Source organism: Exophiala spinifera, assembly GCF_000836115.1.
Source record: "Exophiala spinifera strain CBS 89968 unplaced genomic scaffold supercont1.3, whole genome shotgun sequence".
NCBI lineage: Eukaryota > Fungi > Ascomycota > Eurotiomycetes > Chaetothyriales > Herpotrichiellaceae > Exophiala > Exophiala spinifera.
Window position 1 is genome coordinate 2341987 of NW_015622515.1, and position 12891 is coordinate 2354877.

General features: G+C 48.7%; 4 protein-coding genes across 4 annotated transcripts; 1 reads left to right on the top strand and 3 right to left on the bottom strand.

Annotated features, from left to right (window-relative positions):
* Positions 1–2373: 2373 nt before the first annotated feature.
* Positions 2374–2832, bottom strand: PV08_04586 (uncharacterized protein; the record flags this gene model as incomplete). The annotated part of the gene is made up of 1 exon (XM_016378931.1): positions 2374–2832. The coding sequence occupies one exon, from the start codon at positions 2830–2832 to the stop codon at positions 2374–2376; it is 459 nt and encodes a 152-aa protein (XP_016237608.1).
* A 2977-nt stretch (positions 2833–5809) lies between these two features.
* Positions 5810–6193, bottom strand: PV08_04587 (uncharacterized protein; the record flags this gene model as incomplete). Its single annotated transcript, XM_016378932.1, has 1 exon — positions 5810–6193. The coding sequence occupies one exon, from the start codon at positions 6191–6193 to the stop codon at positions 5810–5812; it is 384 nt and encodes a 127-aa protein (XP_016237609.1).
* A 177-nt stretch (positions 6194–6370) lies between these two features.
* PV08_04588 (uncharacterized protein) lies at positions 6371–6892 on the bottom strand (the record flags this gene model as incomplete). Its single annotated transcript, XM_016378933.1, has 1 exon — positions 6371–6892. The coding sequence occupies one exon, from the start codon at positions 6890–6892 to the stop codon at positions 6371–6373; it is 522 nt and encodes a 173-aa protein (XP_016237610.1).
* Positions 6893–7675: 783 nt separating this feature from the next.
* On the top strand, positions 7676–9178 carry PV08_04589 (uncharacterized protein; the record flags this gene model as incomplete). Its single annotated transcript, XM_016378934.1, has 5 exons — positions 7676–7909; positions 7977–8294; positions 8363–8593; positions 8655–8839; positions 8908–9178. 5 exons carry the CDS (start codon positions 7676–7678, stop codon positions 9176–9178), a joined length of 1239 nt encoding a protein of 412 aa, XP_016237611.1.
* Between the last annotated feature and the right edge of the window lie 3713 nt (positions 9179–12891).

A 12891-nucleotide genomic window follows, 5' to 3' on the forward strand; every position in this document is an offset into this window, starting at 1 on the left:
GAAGGCTATAAATGGATGACGGCTTTCAAAACCAGCTTTGGGTTGTATGAGTATTGTGTTATGCCGTTTAGATTGACTAACGTCTCGGCATCTTTCCAGGAACTGATTAACGACACGCTACGAGAATATCTCGACGACTTCGCAGTCGCATACTTGGACGACGTACTTATATTCTCGAAGATGTACAAGGAATATGTGCGGCATATTCGAAAGGTTCTGAGAAAACTTCAAAAAAAGGACCTACCGTTGAAACTCAGCAAGTGTGAGTTCCACAAAAAATAGATTCGATTTCTAGGCCACATCATATCCGATCAGGGTATCGAAGTGGATCTCGATAAAATAGCGCCAATCAAGGACTGACCAGAACTCAAGAATGTCACGGAAGTACAGTCTTTCGTTGAACTACTTAATTACTATCGAAGATTCATTAAGGGATTTTTGAAGATCGTAACGCCTTTGACGAACCTTACCAAGAAGGACGTCTCGTTCAAGTTCGGACCAGAATGCAGGAAGGTATTTGAACGCCTTAAAGAAGCCATCACGACGGCGCCAGTACTTGCGATATTTGACCCTAAGCTGAAATGCTAGGTAGAGACAGATACATTGAACGGAGCGATCGGAGCCCGCCTCACGCAAAAAGGGCTAGATGGTAAGACCCGGACGATCGCGTATTTCTTAAAGAGAATGACAGGGCCGGAGTTGAATTATGATATTCATGACAAGGAACTACTCGCTATCGTGGCATGTCTTAAGGAATGGAGAGTATATCTTGAAGGCGCTAAGTATTAAGTTTAGATCTACACTGACCATAAGAACCTGTTGTACTGGACAACCACAAAAGAACTCAACCGCAGACAGGTTCGGTGGGCCGAAACATTGGCACCATACGACTTCAAGATATATCACGTTCGAGGAAAAGAAAATACTGTGGCAGACGCGCTCAGTAGATGGCCAGATTACATGGAAAACATTAAACCAGAGCCCATAGTAGTACTTAAGGAAAAAGATGGCGCCTTGATCTACGCAACACCTGAGATAGAGGTGCTGGCTTTTATCGATATCGAGCTGACAGAAGAGTAAAAGAAAGAAATTATTAAAGGACAACATAATGATAAGTCAGCAGGACATTTAGGTATCGAGAAGACACTCGAATTAGTCACGAGGGACTTTACCTGGAAAGGGGTCAGGAAAGACGTAGTAGAATATATTAAGAACTGCGATATATGCCATAAAGCAAAGCACGCGAGACATAAGCCCTACGGGTTACTCTAAACGTCAACGATACTAGAAAAGGCGTGGTACACCATCGCATTGGATTTTATCATAAAGCTACCAAAGTCCAAAGAACCCCTCACGGGTGTGGAATTCGACAGCATACTTGTGGTAAACGACACCCTGACCAAATATGCAGAATTTATTCTATACAAGGAGTTATTGACAGCTAAAGACTTAGCGTACGCGCTATATAAGGACGTTTTCAGTCGACATGGGATGCCGGAAGAAATACGCTCGAACCGGGACAAGCTGTTTATATCGCAGTTCTGGCAATCGTTAATGGATCTCACGGGAGTCCACCAAAAGCTGTCAATAGCTTTTCACCCACAGAGCGATGGGCAGACAGAAAGAACGAATTAAACGCTGAAACAGTATTTACGGTGTTATGTTAATTTCTAGCAGAACAACTGGGTACAGCTACTACCTATAGCGCAGTTTGCATTTAACAACAAAGCAGTAGTAACAGGAATATCACCATTCTACGCAAACCACGGGTTTCACCTAAGGATAGATAAGGATGCCAGAGGCATCAAACCAATTGCAGAAAAGGCAGCAATCTCGGTTGAGAAATTACGGTCACTACACGAACTTTTGAAGAAAGAACTTAAGAAAATATCACAAAAAACAGTTAAAAGCTTGAATAGACGAAGATCTAAGGGACTAAACTTCAAAAAAGGGGAGGTAGTGTACCTTCTTAGGAAAAACATTAAAATATAATGACCATCTAACAAACTAGATTACACCAAGATTGGACCTTATAAGATTAAAAGGAAACTTGGACCAGTGAACTTTGAATTAGAACTATCTAGAGGGATGAATATTTATCCAGTTTTCCATAAATCGCTTCTTGAAAAAGCATCACCGAACGCCAAACCAGGATCGGTGCTAATACATGAGGAAACCCAATAATTGATGTACGATGTGGAGGGGATCCTCGACCATCAAAAAATCAATGGAAAACTACGATATCTAGTTACATAGTTAGGATATAGACATGAAGAAAACACATGAGAACCACTGGAATATCTCTCAGGGGATATGGTTAAGGAGTATTTAAGGAAGAAATGGAGGAGGAAACTCATTAAACATCTGACGCAACTATGAGGGGCGGTTAATCGAGATGGGGCCTTCGAAGTTTAGAAGGGCCCCCGGCGACAACTCAAATATCTCCTCGAGTTGTTTGTTATCCATGCCAATAAAAACGGTGGTTGACGCTTTTTCGGGAGGATCCACGTGATCCAAAGTATCCAGCGATTCGGCCTCCCGCACCAGCATCTGCTTCTGCTTTTCCAACAACAGGTCGGCCTCACGCTGAAGACGCTCGCGTTCAGAGTGAGCCTTATTGACGGCGGTAATCAGTTGGGCCAGCTCTGCGTCTTTTTGGTGGGCCGCCTCGACGAGGCGATTTCGTTGAGCGGTCAGGGAGTCAAACTCTTTATCCGAAAAAGTGCCGTCGCAATACTTCACGCCCTTCTTTGTGCAGGATAAACACTTGCTGCAGCCATCGAGGACGAAACAGACGGAGTTCGAGTTTTGGCAAGGTGTGTAGCGACCCATACTGGATAATTCGCGATTAAAGGACTCGATATGGTCGATTAGTTTCTGACGATGGAGGGTTGAGGGGCGCGCGGGCTTAGCAACACGAAACTGAGGCATGGTAAGCCATGGGAAAGGAAGAAGAGAAGGGCACGAGGAGGGGGAGGCACTCACTTATGTACGTTGAGGACAACGAATGAATCTAGGAAGGGGAAAGTGTTACGAATCGGCCTGCGAGCAGGCCGCATACAAAGCTGTGATGACAGCCAGGACAAGAGAGGAAGCTATACCGGGAAATCATGTGTAAAGAATCACGGCACGGATCACGTGATACGCTTAGCCAGCTCAGCCCTGGGGACGCTGAGCACCGCTGAGCACCACTCGGGAATGCTCAGACGTGCTCAGTGTGCTCGGCCTGAGCACCACTGAGCGGGACTGAGCAGTGACGGATATATATACACGGCCGTTCCATAGCTTTACCACGTAGTCAACTTCGTTCACGATCATACCCATACATTTTGGACTGTGATCACTTCGCTTTAGTACTCGCTCAAGTACTCCGTTCTCAGCGACCTCGCCTCCTATACTTCCCACTTATTAAGGAACGATACGTACAGTGACACCCCTAGTGGAGCGAAACGTAATATCCCCTTATATAAAGTCCCACGAATAAGACCTTATCTTTATGGATAATATACCTAGTGCGGTTCAACTTAAAAGTCGCGATAAGTTAAGTGACGAACAGTCCCAACTTCTCACGAGATCTATAGAACACGTTAACCTTGGTATCGTCCTTGTCGTGATTGCTATAGTTACTATAGCTGGAGATAACAGTGAAGATGGGTCCTGATGTGGGTGCGCCTAGCGCGGCGGACCGAACCGACCCAGTAGGGGATGGTGAGTGGATAGGAGCTTTAGAGCTAGACATTGTGTCAAATACTTCTAATCAAGTGATAGTTAAAGTGTTACGTTTCGCTCCACTAGGGGTGTCACTACACGTATCGTTCCTTGATAAGTGAGAAGTATAGAAGGTGAGGTCACTGAGAACGGAGTACTTAAGCGAGTACTAAAGCGAAGTGATCACAGTCCAAAACGTATGGGTATGATCGTGAACGAAGTTGACTACGTAGTAAAGCTATGAAATGACCGTGTATATATATTCCTGCGTGCTCAGCGTTGCTCAGTATTGCTCAGTGCTGCTCAGTCCTGAGCGTACTGATCCCTACTGATCCACACTGAGCGAGGTTACCTGGCATCCACGTGACTGTCCGCACCGTGACCTCTGTCCCGTGGCTTGCCCTCGGGTAACCTGCCTCTTGAGTGATTTGCTGTCGTCACAGCTTCGTATGCGGCCTACTCGCAGGCCTGGTTCGTAACACTCTACTACCTTCAGTGGTTAGGTCTTCAAGCAAGATTAATGTAAATTCTGGGGGCTACATTATCCAGAGAGGAGCTAGTGAGGCTGTTAAAGGTATATAACGCCCGCTTAATGTAAGAACAACGAGGTTTTATGTTAATCATGCTATAGCTGTGGCAACTCAACCTCAGCTCTAGCAAGTTATGTGTCATAGAGACGCCGGTATTTATTAAGTGTATATTAATTAATATGTTTAATATAATATATAGGTCGCTTTCCTCGGTCAACCTTCGGCCAGGGCCCTATTTAAAGCCGTTATATATATGAGTCGATATATTAATCCATAAGCACTAACGAGGCTCGCTTCAGATAAGATAGACGCTCTTAAGGGCGATCCGGCGATTGTTTAGCTTCAAGAGCTAAGAGATCAATTAATCAGTGAAGTATATAAAGAATTTGGAACCTTGAAAAAGGCGCAAGCTGAAGGGACTAAGCTCTATCAGATATATTAAAAAGCCAACAGAGCGCTTCGTTCCGCAAAGATAGTCACTATTAATTCAGCGAAGAAAGCCGCTCGATAGCAATTTTTCAATATAATCAGTATAGCTAAGATCAATAAGCAACTTGATCTCTCTATGCTAGATCTTAAGGACGGCGACTGAGTGCCTAAAAAGGTGGAACATCGCTTGGAAGAGCGATAAATGGTTGCAGCTCTTATTTGCCAGGACACTTTCAAGTTCAGTGATCAGGATAAGATCTCTCATAGAATTAGTACCGTGAACGCTCTCGTCGCCTTATATCAGAAGAAGGACGTCTCGCTACAGCTCAGACCAGATCGACCACGGGGACTTCAGAACGAAATTGGAGCCCTCGACCATCAGCCCTTTCTCTAGGCTTCAACAATAACGCAATGCGTTTTCTGCTTCTGGAACACAAGAGAACTCTACAAAGTCTGACTTCGCAACTTCTTCACTATGTACAAAACGCGAGATCATGTGGATTTCCATCTTAAACAATATAACGCATAGGACAACATTATATGCCTAGACCCTAAATGTCAAGCCTTAGCTATCATCCTTTATGGACCTATGCATTTCAAGAACCATGAAGTGTGTGTGCACAATTACGACATCTTCCGAAAAGACTGTTAGTCTCGCTTACTGGATATCAATGTCACTGATTACTGTTGGAGGAATATGAAACCATCGCTGATCGGTCATACAGAAACGGCCTTCTTTGAGTTCATCCTCAACTGCCACCTTAGTATTAACGCCCCATTGGGTTACCAGTATAGATTGCACCTTCGTGACCAAAGTTCTCTAGATATAGAGATTTAATGACTACACAAGGGCAAGAGGCCCCCAGAATTCCTGGTCTGGCATGAGTCCGACCTCTCTAACAAGGTTGTCTAACGAGTGGGCATATATAGATGTATCTCTCAATACCTTGTATCACCAACTCGCATTTTCGTACCACTACTGAATTATAGAGCTGGGCACTCAATATTGTGACTACACCGAGGACCAAACCAGAACCAATCCATGCCGCCAGGAATGGTGCGGTCTCACGGTAAGCCACGTGAGTTCCCGGATAGCCCTCGCCACGAAGCATCCACCAGATAGCATCTCTTGTAGGGTTGCGTCAAAGCCGATAAACGAGCTCGTGAATGAGGTAAAGGGAGAAGGAGACCCGGCCCAGGTACTGAAGAGGCCGGCTTTCGAGGAAACGTTGAAATTGTATAGCGCGACTGGTTGAGTAGATAAACATCATGGCTCCAAGAGCCTGCCAGCAGAACCGAACGTCAACCCACTCATCATACTTTGTCCAGTGGGGAGACTGCAGGGCGCGAAGTTTGCGATACTCCGGAGCTAATTGTGTTTCGCCGTCTACACAGAGAAGATACGTTCCGCCGGCCAGAAAGACGAGATTCATCATCTCGGTTGATAGGCGCTTCGGACCAATTGTCACTCGTCCGCTCGCCTTTTCTGACCCGTTCCAGTTCCGCTGCTGTGCATTTGGCGACATGTTAATGACAGCCAGGAAATGGCCACCCACAAAGCTGAAGATATCTCAGTGACCATACCACAAGAGGTGTAGAAGCATGAGTCCGAGAGTGAGCCGCTGAACGTTGGGTTTCAACCCCGAGAGGATTGTCAGGAGAAGGTAGACCACACAGGACCCACGAAACTCCAATGGAATGGTCTATACTTGCCCATTATGACCCTCATTCCACTGGAAGATGACTATGTCCATGTTGTCCAGGAGATATCGCGCCACATATAAAACATGTTCTCTAGGGGATTTCCACGGCTTGGTGCCACGGAGCACATTGTCTGGGAAGTTCCAGTTGAAAAGTCCGCAGAAATAGAGAAGCTGTGACAGGACTGCCAGTGCTAAGACTAGGAGGTATATGCGGAGGAACTTGCGGATGGCGGCTGTCTGGAGATGATGAAACAAGAATATCTCTGATCCTGCGGTGTAGCTCAGTCTGAGGAACTTGGCTGACATTGCATAGCCGGCGATAACCATGAAGAATGGTACCATTCCGTAGACGGCGAAGATGAGGCGAATCGGGAACAGTTGGAAGACCAGCCGGTTGTTCTCTGGCGGATCATCCCAAAAAGACCGAAACGGCGCCTGGATCTCGCCGTTGAAGTAATGATTGAAGGCAACCACAATGGCGGCGATACCCTGGAGGCCATCGAGCCAGCGTATCCGCCCCATGTCACGTCGCACGGGGCTAGCTTTCGTTTCCTATTTCACAGCACAGGAAACCGGGTGGCATGTACTAGAGGACGGCAGACGACAGCACGAGGATGAGAGAGAACGGAAGAGATCGAAGGTGATGTTCGGACAAAGGTGCCTTCTCAGGAGACTTGACCGATACTGGGGGTTTATATACTGTTTTATCTCGAGGCGGCAGCGGGGTAGTAGATATCTCGATCCAACAGCATATTTAGGTCTCTTGTAACGAATCAGAAGAAGATGCTATCACGAACAGATCAGTGGGTTGTTACACGTCGAAGGACACAGTGTGGGTCCAATTGCGGGATATAAGTACTGTACCTCGTCTCCGTGGGCCGAGCCGAAGTTGCCTTCCGGGATCGTCGTTACGTACATCGACATATGTCGGTAGTCAAACCGGTCACCGAAATATTGTAGATCTTCGTGTGCTTGATGCCTCTACACCTGACCGCCTCTTCGGTGGACGGTCTTGGTATTAGGGGTCGATAAGCTCTAATATATCTATGTGCTGCGCCAGCATAGCTTGTTCTTTCTCGGGCTTGTTTTGTCGTTCATCACACTACGTTCCATGGCGAACAAGAAAGCCTTTTGGCTGCCCCCCAAAGGGCATTGCTCGGCATCCACGCTGTTCCAAGTATTCGAGTACAATTACTTGATCTTCCCGTTCACTGTGATAGCAACATTCTTATGTGCGTAGGCTTTTGTCCTCAAATCCCGGAATTCACATTGACCTGAACGATAGTGCTGCGTGCTTTGGCTCGTATGGTCGGCTATGAGGCACTCGTGGTCGAGTATGATGCGAATTTCCAGTGGAACTGGACCACGTTGGTCTGCTGCATCGCGAATGCTGTGTTCGTGGCCGCACAGCTCCCACCCTATGCAAGTATCTGGGGCCTCTGCTTGCCTATGCGGCCGAACATACACTCGCAATCGCCCCGACAACGATCATACAGCTCACTCAAAGTCTGTCTGGTGACAAAAGGCACCAACTTCCAGGTACGGCAGCCGCCCCTCAATCAGCACCCAAAAGACCAGACAATGCATGGCTGACATTCCTCAATAGACTGTGATCAACTCTACTCGGCCGTGGCGCAACCTGCGGAAATTCCAGAAGCTGCAGTTCTATGTTGTCGTCGACAACGTGAACGACGCAATCTTCCGCAAGACTCTCTCTTCATTCGTCAATGTGGTGTCCATACCAAGTTCCTTCGTCACCAAGCGGGCCAAATACAAGGCCCGCGCCCTAGAGTACTTTAGACGCGAGCAGAATTTTTCCAAAGGCGACTGGGTCTTGCATCTTGACGAAGAGTCGCTGATCGATGAGTATGTCATCCAAGAGTGCCTGAACTTCATTGAAAGAGGAAACGGCGATATCGGAATGGTATTTACCTCGCTCCATCTCCCCTTTCGAATTTTTGTCTGTTGCTGACGTTGCATACATCACGACAGAGTTCGATTTTCTACAATAGCACTAACCACTGGAGGAACAACCTTCTTTCTGCGGCGGAGGTCCTTCGCGTGGCAGAGGACTTTGGCCGTTTTCAACTCCCTGTTCGGCTCTTTCAACGGCCGCTGCTGGGATGGATGCACGGATCCGGGATCCTTATCAACGGCGTTGTAGAAAACCAAGTGACATGGGAGACCGCATGCGTGGCAGAAGATTTCTGGTTTGCCTACAAGGTATGGTTGATAACCGCCGAAACCCCTAGGAAAGGGAGAAAGATACTGACAAACCTCAAAGGCAGTCGATCTGGGGTACAAGTTTGGTTGGCTCTATACCATCTGCCGTGAACAACCTCCGCAGACCATGAACGACTTCTTTCGGCAGCGTCGGAGATGGTACACCGGCATTCTATCCATCGAAAGCGTCGTTGTGCGGACAGCATTGGTGTTGTCCGTCGGCGGCGCATTGGGCTTTTTTCTGGTGTAAGTGTCGCTGGATCCCTCTTTGATTATGTGACGAGCAATAGAGCTGACGCCAACTGTTTTCGCAGTCCCGTATTTTGCATGCTGGGCGGCGCTGGTGGAATTCCTCGCTGGTTATATCTCTGGCTGCTGTGGAACACAGCCGTGGATGTTCACGTGGTGACGGTAGCCTCAGTAATTCAGGACCTGCTCGCGCCAGAGGTATCATGGGCACAGATGGCTGAGCATGCCACAAAGTCAGTGCTCCTCACGCCCCTTATTCATCTGTTGCATGCCGGGGCCTTAGTATCTTGCCTTTTTACGCCAGCAAAGGGCTTTGATGTTATTAGTAAGAGCTAGGCACCGGGACAAGCTCATCAAGAGTCAAAATGTTGAACTAGGCTGAGTTGCGCCCGCTGTCAGCACTGTCTTTACAAGCCAAATACTCACGCCTAGCGTCTTAGCGCCTCCGGCGGAACGCCGACGCCCTCACGTTCCTTACAACTTTTGCAACACCATGAATTCAATTCATTCTTGCCATTTCACAGTCCTCAGGATGGAGGAACAGGACCTCGCCGACACAAGGACGTCGACCTCCGACGGCGATCTCCTCGGCCGCCGCCGATGCCCGGGAGAGAATCTCCTCCAGCAGGATGAAGAAATTTTCGCTCCTTTACCATATAAATAGGTAGAACAGCGACCTCCTAGTTCTGGAGGTCAGACTCGTCAATACATCCCATTTAGCCCCCAGACATCGCCTAGAACTGAGCGTTGCATAACAAGAGGCACCCGTGGAACACTTCTTCCTTTCTTGCAACACTCGGTTATCCTCTTCAGGCCGCTCTGAACACTCCGCGGATGCTCCAAGACACACTTGACTGTGCGCTGAGGTGCGCGCTGTACTTAGAATCTGTAGAGAACGTTGTAGACTTGACTGAAATCTGCTGTCACTGTGCATCACCCGGTACGCAACTCATATGCTCGCATGTTGACTACGCACACCTTTCTGTATGCATACTGTACTTGCTTGTTCTCGACCGATTCATTGTGTACGTGCTAGTCTTGAGCGTGTACGTGCCTATTCATGCGCATGTCCCTCCATGCATAAGGAGAAAGAAAGAAAAAAAACACTTGCCTAGGCCCCTTGACCTAGTTGTCCACGTCTGCTTGGCCCTAGGCCCACTGTGCAGTGACCACCTCCCTGGAGAGGGGCACACACCTCTCAACTCACTACACTATTATACAACACTTAGTTCTAGGCGATATTTAGGGGCCAAAGAGAATATATTGATAAGTCTATCCTCTCTCTCTTGGAGGGAGATCTCTATCTATTATATAGACAAAAGAAGCGTTACGAGGAAGGGCTTTCTCGTCGCCGCACAGCGCGCCGCGTGGAGTCATCGACCGTTCTCGGGCGGCGTTCTATCGTGCGACGTTCTAGACGGAGAGAAAGCCTCCTTGTGAAGTCCGAAAATATAGTCATATATGACTAGAAACAGTGAATTGATGGTGTTGCAAAAGTTGTAAGGAACGTGAGCGCGTCGGCGTTCCGCCGGAGGCGCTAAGGCGCTAGGCGTGAGTATTTGGCTTGTAAAGACGGTGCTGACCGCGCCCGCAACTCAGCCTAGTCCAACAATTTGCTAAGGTCCGAGCCGACCCTAGCCTACCCTCGAAACTACTTTGTCGGTGGGGGTAAATGTCGACTCCTCAGCAAATGTTCCAGGGTTTATGCGGGGAGCCAAGACGAACAGGTCTTCAAAGACTGTTATGAGGCAGATGGAACCCTCAACGACCTTGTGGTCGGCGCTTTTGTGCCACACGATAGCCCGTCTCTGGCGAATGACCTACTTGGCAACGTTCAGACTCATGCGAGGCTAACTGTCACGGGCTAAGCGTGCCGAGAGCGGAACGAGGTCTAGAATGTGGTGATTGTGCTATCAAATACGGACTCGGTAAGAGTAATAAGGCGATAGGCGCCTGCGCCTGCCGCGGTCACACCCACGTGACCCGCACGTGACCAGTGCCTTGGCACTAACTAGCACTGCACAGTCAGCAACCAAGGCACCGACTATCTCTGCCAAAATATAGATGGACTTCTGCCTGCCGACTGGCATGCTGAAGTCGTACCACCGATTGTGCCTTCATCGTATCATCTGGTTATGTTTTTGAACGGCTGACATTAGTCCACTCACCACCCCCGACGATTCGTAAGAATAGCATTATCAGTACTACCACATACTTCCTCTGGTTATAGGATCGTTGCAATGCCAAACAATGACTCGCTCTTCCAATTATCGATTTCGATCGATAATACGGTTTTCAAAACCGTTGATATTCTCCTAAAATTATTTCAGTCGGCAGGAGAAGACGATGTCCAAGGCCAGGTTGTCATGGCACTTGAAGCCCTGGGATCAGCGCTTCTGGTGTCTCCCGTGAGAATTAGCGAAGGCGTCGAGGCTTTATCACAACTAGGTGTTGGAAAAGGAATAAATTGTAGCACGAAGGACTATGAAGGAGGTATTGGGCCCGGGACGCGGTATTACAGTAGGTGCGCCGCGTCGAGGGCCTCAGTGAAGGAGAGGCTTGGCGTTCAGGTCACAATCGTGACAGGCTGGGAATCGCCGAGAATCTCATGAAGCAAAAAGGTGATCCTGAGGGAGGGAAATGCGGAGGCTCAGACTGGCTGGGAAAGAATTCATTCTACAGTAATGCGCAAAATGTATGAATTTCGCCAATGGATTCGAGGCTACCGTTTGTACCGGGAATCAGAAGTCCTACATTTACACAAGGAGGTTTAAGCACCAGCATTGGAACGGGGTTTGGCAAGATTCACGGATCCTTGTCTGGAACATCTGTCTACGAATTCTCAGAGCCAGGTTAGCTGATGGATGATGGAGGCCGAAAATGGCCTCCTTGTGCCTCTGATATGCTCAGATGTAAGTTACACCCCTAACAAAACAGAGGTGCATACCTCAGAATCCCGAGCTATTTCATTGCAGTTTGACAAGAATAAGTTGTAGGCTGCAATATCCCCGGAGACGAGTCACTAGGCCGAGCTGATGCGCAGATCCACGGCATCCAACCACATTTCATCGTGCTACCTACGGGTAGATTGCTCGAGAAGGGAAAACCTCATTGCCATGTACGATTTGCTCGTAGAGAGTGAGCACAGGCCGCGTTAACCTGAGCGTTTACTGCGCCAATAGCTGATTTGTCACTGAGCTCGCTCCAGGCACTTCCTGAGACCTAACCCAGGGGCCAAATTAGGCGCCCTTGCAATCGGCTACACCGGCTCCTCGAACGGCGTCAGGGCGCGGGAAGTGAGTGTCGTGAAGATGGAGTTGTGTACCCACAGGTTCCTGCTATCGAGTCCCTCGTTCAGCTTGAAGCTTGACGAGTCGGCAGTGCCCACAGCCACAAGGGCTGGTTCCTAGCGCCATGGTGGGCACTTCTCGCGCCGGCACGGCGGAAGTCGGCGGAATGCCCATGCCGTTTATCAATACCATGTTCTGACCGCGAGACCCCGTTCGACATTTGCCTTTCAACATGGGCTTCCCACACGACGCCTTTTCATCCTTCAAATCCATCTCTGGGATGCTTTCACAAGTAAATCGACAGTGCATACCCTGTCGACGATTCATCCGGTCTTGCATTCGGCCGTGGGTTCCGCCTGCTCCCCCCCCAGCCGTAACCCTCACCCAGTACCCCTGTCGGTGCTCATCTACTGTAGTAGCCGTCTCAAGGTATGCAGTCTCAAGATATGCGGTCTCAACTCTGTGGCCGCCTATCTTCCACATCTTTAGGAGCTAAATGGCCATCACACGGCGAGGGCTAGCTAGCGTGCTCACATGGACGAATCTCCATGGCAGCACTCTTATCTCTGTCCGTGCCTCAAGCTCAAGGAGCAAGGAGTGTGCCCAAAGACTTGAGTCTCTACCACACGTATACACTATTTGGAGTACTCTGTAAAACCAAGAGCTTGTACCTCGCGGGCACTTCACCTCGCGGGCACTTCACCTCGCGGGCACTTCACCTCGCGGGCACTTCACCTCGCGGGCACTTCACCTCGCGGG